Consider the following 13,734-nt stretch of genomic DNA (forward strand, 5'->3'; position numbering starts at 1 on the left):
CTTTAAATTATAGTTATATTAATTTAAAATAAGCTCATTTCACTGGAAAAAAAAGAATAATCACAAATTTTCCAATCAATAATGTTTTAAACTACTAAAATGATATATTATTACATTATCATTTAATTATGGAATAATAATTTTGTTAATTTTTTTGTAATTATTTATATTTATAGTATATATTTCAATTTTAGGAATAATTTTGTATCAAAAATGTGTTTTTGTCCTCTCATCTTGGAAAATATAGGTTTTTGCCACTTTTTGCCAATTTGCTTGGCAAAAACCTGTTTTTGCCAGGACGGTTTTTACCGGTATTTACCATGGTTTTTTCCACCTGTGGCAAAATCTTGCCAACCCTGGTTCTTATTTATTAATTTATTATTATTTTTAAAAAAAAATGAAAGAGATAGAGACTTGTTTCTTAGCTATTCTGGAAGATCTTCAGCCTCTGATTATTGATCAAGAGTTTCACAACATAAAAACTCTAAAACAATATTTGCAAAGGTAAAGAAAAAAAATAGCAAATTCGCAAACGATTGTTAATATTTAGCAGGATGTTGTTGGAATTATATAAAAATTTAAAGATCAGAAACTTTTTCTAACAGTTCATTTTGTAAGTGCCAATTTTTAAAATATTTGCTTACCCCTATAATACGTTAGCCCGATTTGCGTGTTCTATAATGCTAGTTCGACAGAAAACACAAGATCGGTATTCCACAGTAATTATATAACTAGGACATATTAGTAAAATTGGAAATATCTAAGTTGTTGTTGTTGTTCATTTACGTCGCACTAGAGCCACACAATGGGCTATTGGCGACGGTCTGGGAAACATCCCTGAGGATGATCCGAAGACATGCCATCACAATTTTGATCCCCTGCAAAGGGGATGGCACCCCCGCTTCGGTAGCCCGACGACCTACACGCGAAGTCGAGCACTTTACGGTAGAACAGTTTAACAAGGACCGATACCGCACACTGATCACAGCCAGTGATGCTTGACTTCGGTGATCTGCTGGGAACGGTGTCTTAACGATCAGTCCAATGCGGGACGGGAATATCTAAGAATAATAAGCTAAATTTATATCAATCAAAGTTATAAAATAGTAAAATGATATTAAATATTCTTATAAAAAATTATTTTCAAAAACTTCTTTTTTGTAACTTAATAGAAAACAATATCTCAAATCATAATATTAAACTATTATAAATATATCGAACAGTTATCTAGAGAGATGCACTAGGTCTTACTTTGTACTGATATCCTGTATACACCGACAGTATATTTTTATAGTATTAATGTTTAATAGTAAAGGATAAAATTAATATTCCCTTTTGTTCATATTTCTATCTTTCTTTTAAATAAACTTTTAATTTCAAGTATATTTTCAATCACAAAACATAATGCTATTCAGTAAATATAATCATAACTACATAGATTATTAATTGACACAGATAATTAGAATATAATTATTATTATACCCATATGAAATCTAATTTTTAAGAATCACAGTTGCAAGTTTTGAAAAAAATATGCAAAAATACATAGTTATAGGAATAAATTTGATATTTGAAATCAATCTCAGTAATTTTTTACATTCATATTGCTAAAAATTTTTCCTGTAGACCAATACTTCATTGCAATATTTGTGTGATAACATAGCTATCAACAACGCTTAACTAAAACTTATAATAAAGTTTTAACTTAAAATAAAATAAAAATTTTTTTAAACTTTTACTTTTTGTGTTTGATAAGATTTTTGATTTTATTTGAGTTTAAAAATCTTAATGAATAGAAGCAATAGTAGGTATTTTACAATAGATATACTTGTGCATAGGTATAGAATTTATAGTACATAGTAATTGTAAACCATACGTATCAAAAGATTATTTTTGAAATCATAAAATTTTTAAAATAACATCTTGAGAATGTTTACAACAGTGGCTGATTTAATAGAGCCGTAGTAGGACTGTTCAAGGTAATTTTTTTATTCTGCTAAGATCATAAATATAGAATTCTTTGAAGGAAAAGAAATTTTAATATAAAATTGCATTTTCTAGCATAAATATGAGTTATTCAATAAATATCATTTAATTTAATCCAAATTACATAAATTATTAATTGGCATGGATTATTAGAATACATTTAACATAATANGCGTCTTATGTACCTTGGCCTATGGAAAGAGAATTCCAAACACTTGTCATGGGGACATCTTGTTTCACAAGTGAAGGATTTATCCTCTTTTATTATGCCTAGTGATTATATGTCACTAAGATATGCTTTTCACAAGCCCTTCAAGATCCATTTTCCTACTAGAGATGAATGGTTCAATTCTCCTCGGTGGCTTAAAGGCAAATGCCTGATATGGTACACTGATGGGTCAAAGATTGGTGCCAAATCAGGAGCAGGAATTTACTGCTCCAATGATGGTACCAAACTTCACTTTCCCCTGGGAAATTATGCCACCGTTTTTCAGGCTGAGGTCTATGCCATTATCTTGTGCTGCAAGTTATGCATAGACAAAGGATATCAAAATACGACTATCCGCATCTGTTCTGACAGTCAGGCTGCTCTCCTATCACTGTCAAGGTGTAAATTCACCTCTTTGTTAGTGTGGGAATGCTTCTCGGTCCTCTGTGACCTGTCCACTCATAACAAGGTATCCCTGCATTGGGTACCAGGACATATGGGTATCGGTGGAAATGAGCTAGCTGACGAAGCAGCACGGGCTGGCTCTAATGCAATTTTCTGGGGCCCTGAACCTGCGCTGGGAATTTCTCCCTCCTCATTTAGGGCAACCATATTCAAGCTCTACGGCAAGATCGCCCATGAGCAGTGGCGCGCTGCTGACGGTCAAAGACAAGCTAAGGAGCTGAATCGAGACTGTCCTAGTGTACGTCAAAAGGAGCTCTTAAAGCTTAACAGAAACAGTATAAGGAAGATCATTGGTCTTCTTACTGGTCACTGTATCCTCAGAAGACACCTAAACATTATGGGAATTGAATCAAATTCTCTTTGTCGGGGATGTCATCTAGAAGAAGAGACATCACGACACATACTCTGTGATTGTGAGGTCTATTCTGCTCAAAGATTTGAGCATTTAGGGCGACATTTTGTCAACGCCTGGGAGCTGCAAGACGTTCCTGTAAGGTGTCTGCTGAATTTCATCTCAGCTATAAGACTCTCATGCTAATCACGGGGTTCGGGTACAATAGACCTCTGGTCGACGTGCCTTGCTCGTCAGAGATGCCCAATCTTTACATCTTAATCTTAGTTAGTCCAAGTAACTTTTCAAACGTGTTCCTGGAGGTTATTGCTGGTTTTCCAAGTTTCATAAAATCCAGATCTTTTTAATATGATATTGTAACAACTCGCAACTTTCAAATTGTAATTACTTTGGCATGCTTTATTTGTGCCAACTTTATTGTAAATCCAAGCTAATTTTTCTATTGTTTTTTGGCACTATTCATACACTCCTGATATATTTAACATGTATAAATACGACACTTGAATCACGCATTTAAATGTGTGCTTTATTTGTGCCAATTTTATTGCTATGCAAAAGATTTTTTACATCCTATTTTAACAGCTATTGTTAGGCTTTACCACAAGGTTTAAAAAATCCTGATATTTTTAATCCGGTATTATAACGAAGTTTTCCAAATCAGGCATTTAATCACCACTTTTATTTGGACCTATTTCATCATCAATCCATGTTATATCCCTTTTTTTTTTTGGCAGTTGCAAGAATTTATTTCCCTGTGCTTTTTGTTTCTTTTTTAAATCTCATTATGCTTAATAATAGAATATTATTCTGAAAAGCGAAACTCGAATGTGGTATTTTAAACTGCTTACTGCTTTTTATATTAATTTCTAATTTCTTTTAGTTTAAAAAATTGTTTTAAGATTTCTTTTGTAATTCAATAAAATGAATTTCCTGAAGTTAAAAAAATACACTAAACTGAACCCCAACCAGTGTTTTCATCTCAGAAAAAAAATGGGTGAGAATTTCTCACCCTTTCTCAAAAACAGGGTGAGATTTCAAAAAGTTAAGTGAGATTTCAAAAATTTAAAAAAAAAAAAAAAAACGCGAAGAGACTTAAAAAAAAAATAATTTCTTTAATTATGATGCATTTTTAACATCTTCTAATTTTTAAAGCATTGAATATTTTTGCTGCATCATCATATGGAAAATGTTCTACAGCTACTTTTTCATCAGCTATTCTCATTAGGTTGCTCAAATGAGTATTTGTTTCGTTTGGATCGCTTCTACCCACATTTGTTTCATTTTCATTTGTCCGTTTCGGAGTAGAAGATATTGGCTTTACAACGTATTTGTCCATATTACATTAACGAGCAAAAACTTTTAACGTCTTACATGAAGAAACCTTACCTATGGTAAACACGTGGTTGCAAAGAAATGCGTTCTGAAAGAGGTACCGTGGTTCGGAAGGATGGTGTTCTGTTGTTCTTAAAGGTTCTGATCAATACTGGTAAATAGGGAAGCTAGATAATGGGGCAGAGGTTGAAAATAATAAAAGATCCAGGAAGAAAAGTGAAACGGATTTTATTCTAAATGGCGCAAAAGAGAAATTTTTTTCAAAATGCGAGAAATTCGCGAATTTTGAAATTTTTTTATGGAATGCGCGAATTTCTCGCGGTAATCATTTTTTAATGCGAGAATATAAAAAAATATGCGAGATTCTCGCGTTCTCGCGCTGTAGTGAAAACACTGATATTACACAATGTCAATGATATTTAGCTGTTAAAAATACCTACTTATGATTAAAACAAACTTTGAGACTAATCAGCTGACAATTTAATTTTTGGCAACTATTAATGTTTACTTACAATTAAATAACTATGGTTTCCTAGTTTAAAATTTTAAACTAACCATAAAATTAGTAAAATTACCTATATTATACAGCTATTATGGTTTACATCACACCATAAGTTTAAATCATGTTTAATTACATAAAATTAAATCAACGATTTTCTGTATAATTGTGCATAATACAATATCATTTCCTGTTTGACAGCTTTTAACATAACAAAAGAACAACTAAATAAAAAACAGCTACAATATTTTATATATTTTTTTAATGTTTAAATATATATATATATATATAATTCATAAATTAAATGATGAATTCTGAAAGATAATTCGATGAAAACTTATGTGAAGTTCCTCAAAAATAACAAATTAAATAAAACACAATATTTGAAAGTGAAAATTATTGTGAACATAAATATACAACAAAAGAAATAAAAACAAAATATTCATAGAAACAAAAATGCCACGACAATGAGTTTAAAATTTTAAAAAAAAAGTACATAAATATACAATAAACTTACTCCGAAAACTTTCTACTGTCATTTGTCAGTATACAATTTAACTCAAAGTTATCAGAGCGTTTCGAAGTATAAATAGGTCATAATATTACCAGTACATAAAAGATAAATTGAAAGAAATAATATAAAAGAAATCGATCACTAGGATTGAACCACTAGAGTTATATTAAAAATCGATAAATCTCAGAACTTTCTAATATCAAGGCTAAGTAAGGTAATAAAATTCCTGACATTGCGGATGTGCCAACTTGGATGAATGAAAACAGCTGAGAACCATCTGTGACGACCTCCACAAAGAAAAACGCAAAAATATCACGAATTATTCACACTAATATTCAAATTCAGGGTTTTGTTTAAAGGTTATGTATAATAATTGAAACACTTACTTTCGCTGAAATTTAAGACATATCTCCCAGAGCGTTGGCATGTATTCCTTGCTTTGTTTATTTGATGTTGTCAAAAACCTGCATAAGCCAAAACATCGTGAACATGAGTATTGACCTTCTGACATCATTGCTTTCAGCGCCACGTATTAGCTGTTTAGAGAAACAACTGTTTTCACAGGTAAAAGTGAGAAAAATTCACCTGAGAAAACTCTTATTGAATTTTTTTTTTATTTTTTCATTATTATGATTCAAGAATTTGAATCTATTGCGATATTTTTTTTTTAGATCAAATTGCTCGCACAAGATGGAAAAGAGCAATTTCAAAGGTTTAGAAGCATTATTCCAATAACTTAACTGTAACCGCTGTTTTAATATTTGGGTGGCTAAAAGTTTTTGTGGTGATAATGCGAATGGCGATTCAATGATAAATTTGTTTTAAAAAAGTACAATTTAAGCTTATTTAATGTCTTTAATCGGAATTTCTTTCTTAGAATGAGGCCATTTTTTCCAATTTTGAAACTGATACTTCTCTGCGTGTTTTAGACTGACGTGATAAAGTTCCTATAAATAGCATTTTCAGAAATTCTTTTTCTTCTTCTTTTTTTTTCTTTCTTCTTCAACCTGGTTAGCATTATTTTTTATACGGGAAGGAATTTTTTCATTTAAATATAAAGCAATTATTCTTTTAAAAAATGCTAAAAGGTGATGTTTACGTCTTTTTCTCATAGAGCTCTTGATTTTAAAAACAAATTGAAAAATTTACTTATACGAACAAAATATAAAAAAAAGAGGATGAAGAGAAACTTTGAAGTATCACAAAAATTTGGAGGTTAAACCAAATATCATATAACTGTAAGTCAAAGCATTTTTTTTTTTTTTTTTTTTTTTTTTTGTGAATTTCAAAGTTTAAATTTTGTTGCAAAGGGTGAAATAATTTCAATTCAAAACTTACGAAGTAAATTATAAATTCTTTTTAAAAAATAAATCAGGGCAGTTTAAAAAATCTGTGTATAAAATCGAGAGATAATTTAATAGCTGTGTCTCAAAGCAACTGTGTGCAGCATTAATGTTATCGGATAAATAAAACATTTCACCCTATAAATATCCCTCCCCTAAATAAAAACATAATTTATTGATTAGAATAAAAATAAATTTTAACAAAAAATAAAAATGATTGAACATTGAAATTACAACTAAATAAGTAAATAAAATATTTTAAGAGAAAAGGAAGCAGAATAATTTGTTTATTTATAATGTGTAATTTATACATACTTGTTAATAGAGGCTTTAAAGTCTCTATTAAGAAGCTTTATACTGGTTATTCCATATCATTAGGATGGACGGAAAAATTACTAAAGCTGTTTAGATTCAAAACGCTATAGTGTGGAAAAGATGCCTTATTATATTAAAAGAAAAAAATTTAACGTAAAATATTATAAAATCGGTTAATATTTTCCAGTCACGCATCGCTCTTGAAGTTTTATTAAATTTTTTAATGCCAGTCAAAATTGTAAAATTGACATGCTACAGTCTCCTCTGCTTTATGTGTGGTTTAAAAAAGAACAATATGATAAAATATAATTTTTTAAAGATATATTAAATGAAGTTAGCAAAATTAATTTCCTATTCTATGTTTCAATGAAATATCATATAAAAAAGTAAAACAAATTATTATTAATGGTTATTAACAGCTAAGAGTGTGGAAATAATTTTTCAATTTACTGTGTTTTTTTCTTGGTACAGTCGTGAGGAATTAGCTATTTATAAATTCCAGATGTGTTATTAGCTTCATTAATATTTAAATCATATCTAGAATTTTTATGTGTTTCACTTTTCCTGAACAATTGAAACTAAAAACAGCAATCACTATTTCCCATGGCAATGATTCAAATGTTTAGCACAAATATTTTGTGGTAATTAATTCGGTATCAATACTTTTGAATTGAATTTTTTTTGTTACTTACGTTAAATATTTGCACAATGACTTACATTTGATATTTGTTTCAGTTCACAATGATTTACATATGAAATAATTTTTCCTAACTGACAATTATGTTAATTTTTTTACTGTGCCTTGCGCTTTAATTGAATGCCAGATCTATTTCGCATAAAATAAACAGTAATGAACTGTGTAGATTTTATTTCTCATGATTGAAGGAATAACCATTTAGTAAAATATCCTTCGGTTATTTTTATAATTTTCTGAAGTACTAATATAATTATTTTGGTTGTTTTAATTATTTTTAAAGGACATTTCATGCTATTTTTAATGCAAGCATTTGTTTGCATATTTTCAATGCATGTAATGCATGTCTGAGTTTGCCGAATGTCAGGAAAAATTTCATGATATCCTGAAAAATAAAAAATTCCGTTTGATTACAGATATTTTATTTCAGTAACCCCTGTAACCACTTATTAGTATCGTCCGATAAATGAATTAATTTTGATGTTTTTAGTTTTACCTTTACCTCTATAAAGATTTCTCTGCGTTTGAAATTTTTTTTTCCTTTTAATTAGTATTGAACCTGTGATCCTTATTGTGTAGAATCAAATAAATCTATTTTTGACAAGGATTCTAAAAATAGTTATGAAAGCTGGTTATTTCCAACAAAGTATTTATTACAAAGTATTCATTATTTTTTTTAATTGCTGAATGAGATGAAGTTACAAGTATATTGAATCTTATTAGAGGTAGCACGGAAACAGGTTTCCCCTGCAAAATTTCTTATTCAGCTCTATCACTCAATCCATTATTCAAATCAAGAACAAATATACAAGTACAAGTATACAAGTATGTTAAATGTCTAACGAAATTTATGATTCACTTTATTTTAACTTTCAGATAATGTCATTTAAAAAATAATAATAAAATTTGTTTAATATACAAGCATGCATGGCAGACAATATTTGATTTCTTAAAAAAAGGACACGAATTATGTATTTTTCTGGTCAAAAATAATTTTATGTAAAATAATATTTTCTTTTCAGATAGATGTTCATTCCACGTATTCACGATCGCAACGCTTGAACACGCCCTCCAACGGGTAGTGTCTTTTCAGGCTTTTATTTATTAAGTTTTCATTCAGTTCTATCAGAAACATTGGCAGAGTTGACGTCATTTTTTTAGCAACAAATAAGAAGAAAAATTTACCTAAGGAAAAGACAGAAGAACTTGAAAAAAAAAAAAAAAAATAAACGACCCAGAACATTGATAAATCTTTCTGAGGCAGAACGCGTCCAACATTTGAAGAACAAATTCTCAGTAATTTTTACCTTACTATTATCAACAAACTTGCAACCTATAACTTCCGATTTCCGGATGGCATATTGTTACAGATGCGTGTACTGGTAAAATACTTTTTTTGCTTCAATTCATTACAAGTTAAAGTGAAGTCAACATTGCTAACTTCATTCCAATAAATTGTAATAGTTATAGAATAATCTTCTTGTTAGAATAGTATACATTTCTGAATCTATATAATTCGGAAAACAACAATAAAGAATCATCCAATTTACTTGAAATAGTATCATTTGTGTTCATTATTCATAAGTTCCTGGTAAGTACTTTTTAATTTTGAAAGAATAATTTCAACTAGAATTCAGCTATTTTGTTTTTATGCTACATATTTAAATTTATATCGAGATCTTACAATTATGAAATTTTGTTGTGTGGTAAGTTATCTAAAAGTAATGAAGGGATAGTCTATGTATATATTATTTGAAAATAAAATTTTCAAACAAAGAATATTTCATTTGGAATTCTCCTGCTTTATAAAGCAAGTAAGTGTTATGATTTTTACAATAAAAGTTTTACTTTTAAATATTTTTTTTCTAATTAGATGATAGTTCTCTACTGAATGGTTTTCTGCGTCTGATTAAGAACTTAAGACTAGAAAAAAGAAAAAATATGAAAGTTTTTTACTTCAATATGAGGAATTTTTAGAATAATTTTTTTCCTTAATCGTAAGCATTCTTTATTTCACGTTTTTTAGTTTATAAATAATGATTTTTTATTGAAACTTTAAATTTTTTGATAAAAACTGTTAAAAAACTTATTTTTCAAAATTAAATAGTGTAACTTTATGTACTTGCGTTTACTTTTTGCATGATTTTAATGTTTCAAGTAATATGATTAGGAAAAGTATGGAATGTAAAATTTAAACAGACCTTTCACACTAGATCATTAAATTTAGTAGAACGATTTCTAAGGCATTAGGTTTTAACTCTAATTACAAGAATTTTTACAAACATTTTCCAATGTGGTTTGGATGTTCCTTCTTTAAAAAAAGATATTCCAATTTGTTTTCACTTGCATACGAAAGAATATCATAATTTTTTTTAACAATTTAATAAGCCGCAATAAAGAACCATGCTACACAGAAGAAATCTCCACTGCAACCACTAGTGTTGTTTTGGTAGCCGGAATTCGTCCCAAATAACAACGCCCCCTATAGGTCGTTGCGTTCGCGAATAGTTGATTGTTATGCTAAGTGCAGTTGTGTTATCGTTTGCTATTATATAAAACAAATGTCATTTTCTTCTCTCACTCTCATTTCTTTTTCTTTGAGAAATAAGCAACATTTTTAATTTTGAACTTAAAATTATATCATATGAATTTCCTGACATTCGAAAAATAATTTTAAGTGTTTTTTTCTATTCAAAAATAAAGCTGGCATTGACTGAGATAACTTTTACAGATTGACATCTTCCTAAATCATTATAACCATTTTAGCAATAATGATAATGATAATAATAATAATAATAATTTGTTTCCATAACATCGAAAAAATTTGCAAAAAATAGCAATTAGCACACAATGACATAGAATCAAATTAAACAGGCTAAGCACATTAACACAAGAATATGATCAAATAAAGGCAAAAAAAAATCTAGATTTGTACTGCCGAAGAGTATTCTAATGCAGGCAGCGACAAAAAGTTTATACGTAAACATTAAGCACAATGAAAAAAAAAAATTAAATTATGAAGATATGGTAAAAAATGTTCCATATATCTTCATACCATATAATATTATACCATTATCATACAGCATTATATAATAACTTTTAAAAAATAGTTGTTGCGTAAAATTTAACATTGCATCGTAAAATATTTGATTATACAAAAGAAATTCTTTAAATCTTTTATGTTTAAAGGAAATTCTTTCTGATAACCTCAACTAAGTTTTATTTTCGAATAATTAGCCAATATTCACTTAATTTAAGTGTTAATTAAAAATAATCTAATCATGTAAAATTTGGTATGTAAAGTGGATGGAAATGATTCAAGAAGAAAAATAGAATTCATAAGCAAAAACGATCAATAACAACCAACTTTCTGGTATTGTTTGAAAGACTTTTCGATATGAACATCTACATTCCATTTGCTTTATTGGATTGATTTCCTATATTGCTGCGTTGTTTTTCCGATATTTTATTTCAGGAAAACTTTCAGTATTCTCAAATATCGTCATAATGAATGAAAATAACATTAATTAAGACGATACGAATTGCATAAAATTTGTTTTATGATAAAAAGAGATTTTAGAAAAGACTGAAATGGCTCCTATTTCTTATGAAAGAATTCCTTGTTAACTACGATTATTATCTTGATTATATCTGCGAATTTTGGTATACTTACTGGAAATTATGAATTTCATTATTTGCAAATTATTTCACATGTATTTTTATCTAACCATTTCGTTATTTTATAAGCAATGAGATTATGGTAAATAGAAAAAAAATAATAAAACAGGTAATTGTTATGTAATTTTTAAGACACATAACTATTTCCTTTATTTTCATTCACAGGTTTTAAAGGTTGTTTAACGGCAGGGGAAGCTATAGCAATCCGTCAATAGCAATCAGGAAAACATAAAAACAAATTGTCAGAGTACAGAATGACAATTTTTTTTCCATCTCTTGTTTAATTTTTACGCATATGAATGTACACATTATCTTAAAATTACATGAGTTCGTGCTGTTATTACACTTGTGCTTTAATTTAGATCTAGACCTATTTCGCAAAAAATTAAGTTGGTAATAAATTCAATAGATTTATTTCTCGTGATTGAACGAATAACCATTTAGAAAAACATCACTCGTTTATTTGCCACAGTTAGAGAATTTTTAAAATTTTCTGAAGTTTAAATATTATTTTGTTGTTGTTGTTTTAATCTTTTACAAAGGAATTTTCACGTTATTTTTAATGCACGTGGGTTCAACTATATATCTGAATTTGGGAACACAAAGGAATTTCTTGTTGACTGTTCGGTTCACTTACTAGTAATTAAGGATTTCATTCCTTAAAAATTACTTTAATATGCATTTTTAAATAAGTGTCTCGTAACTTTATAAACAATGAGATAATGAAAAAAGAAAAAAAGTAATAATGAAAAAAGAAGAAAATAATATTGAAAAAGGTAAAAAATTATAATAAAGGTAAGTGTTACATAATTTTTAAGATGCTTAACTATTACGTTTATTTTCATTCGCAGGTTTCAAAGGTTATGCAACAGCAGTCTAAAAGTGATTTCAATCGAAAATATAGGAACAATATGACCGAGTGCAGAATGACGACATTTTTTTTCCATCTGTTTCCTATTTGGATGAAAACGAATGAAAGTTCATATTTTCTTAAAATTACATAAAATTTAGCAATCTGGAAAGTCGAAAAGTTGTCAACATTTTGATAAGCGTCTTGTACCGCCATAAAGGTCTTAAGTTAAAATTCAAGAAAGTCAGAGCAGTGTCAAAATTTTAATTAAAATTCTTTTGTCCTTAAAATTTGTTTGTAGAGGTCAGGAAACGATTAACATGTGCATCGCTCTCTGGCACAGAACTGTAGTTAAAATAAGAGGTGTAGCTTGTTCGGAAGTGGTCAAAATTCCCATTAGCTAAATAGATAGTTTTTTGGTGATGCATTTTACTTGAAGAGATTTGCAAACGAAACTTGTATTGCCCTCCAACATGGAACTGTAATTAAAATGTAAACACTCAAACCATTTAGAAAGTGATGGAAACCTCAATTGTGAGATTTGTTCCTTGCAGTTACAAGAGATAAAGTTCAGAAAAACCAGACGATAAGCTTCCCCTCCCCCCAGAAAATCACGGCAGTGTTTTACAATGCTTAAAATAAGATTTAAATTACGAACAATTTAATTTTGTTTACCGTTAAACACTAAACAGGTGTATCCGTTTATTAATTTAGCTCTTTCCCCTTTTGCTATTTTCTTTAAAGAAATTAATATAAATTATGAGAACTATTAATTTTCTGCTTTAGAAATTACTATTTTCATTCTCTTCGGCCTCAAACTATTATGACACATATGACAACATATGAGAAATGTATGTAAATGCTTTATATGTGAAATAAAGAGAGGAAAGGAAATAGCCTCAATGTGAAAGGTAAGAATTATTAGAAAAATGTCAATGTTTCAATGTCAAAGTTTTTATGTACAGATAGTTATTTTTACACGCGATTCTACCATCAATTTGTTCAAAATCCCCTTTGAATCTTAACGTGTATAATATAAAGTTGATTGTTTCAAAACGATATAGATTATGGCATCAGTAGTTATGTTATAAAACACTTTAAATATTTGTACTAAATTGAAGCAAATATTATGCGTATCTGAAACTAATAACTAACAGACAACACTGCAATAAAAGAATTGAACTGCGTGAATACAAATTATAACTTAATTAAAGTATTGCATAGATATATATATATAATCGTGTGGTATCGCGGATATAATCGTGTGGGCTGATAAAAAGATTATATCTTTTATTTTCCGGATTTTTAAAAAAAATTTATCCTTTTTTCCCAGTTTTTTATTATTATAATTTTTTTTCCAGTTTTTTGTTATTTTATTATTATTATTATTTTTCTTAATTTTCTTTGTGTTTTTTGCATTTATTTATTTTGCTTTATATATATATATATATGTATATATATATGTGTATATATATATATATGTATATATATATATATA

The 13,734-nt window shown here is 28.4% G+C and overlaps 2 protein-coding genes across 3 annotated transcripts in view; one reads left to right on the top strand and one right to left on the bottom strand.

Annotated features, from left to right (window-relative positions):
* The window catches only part of LOC107437706 (Organic anion transporting polypeptide 30B), a 36,634-nt gene extending 30,744 nt beyond the window's left edge, over window positions 1-5,890 (bottom strand). The window contains exons 1-2 of one of the 2 annotated variants that reach the window (XM_043050358.2): window positions 5,743-5,857; window positions 5,360-5,643 (exon numbers count right to left, since the gene is read on the bottom strand). The gene's annotated coding sequence lies outside the window, so the exon portion shown is untranslated. Of the gene's footprint in view, window positions 1-5,359; window positions 5,644-5,742 lie in introns of both variants that reach the window. The other variant, XM_016049794.3, reaches the window with a different exon arrangement.
* Window positions 2,166-3,197, top strand: LOC122270938 (uncharacterized). The gene has a single exon (XM_043050361.1). The coding sequence runs from the start codon at window positions 2,166-2,168 to the stop codon at window positions 3,195-3,197; it is 1,032 nt and encodes a 343-aa protein (XP_042906295.1).
* Window positions 5,891-13,734: the final 7,844 nt, after the last annotated feature.

The sequence above is a fragment of the Parasteatoda tepidariorum genome, chromosome 8 (genome assembly GCF_043381705.1).
Source record: "Parasteatoda tepidariorum isolate YZ-2023 chromosome 8, CAS_Ptep_4.0, whole genome shotgun sequence".
NCBI lineage: Eukaryota > Metazoa > Arthropoda > Arachnida > Araneae > Theridiidae > Parasteatoda > Parasteatoda tepidariorum.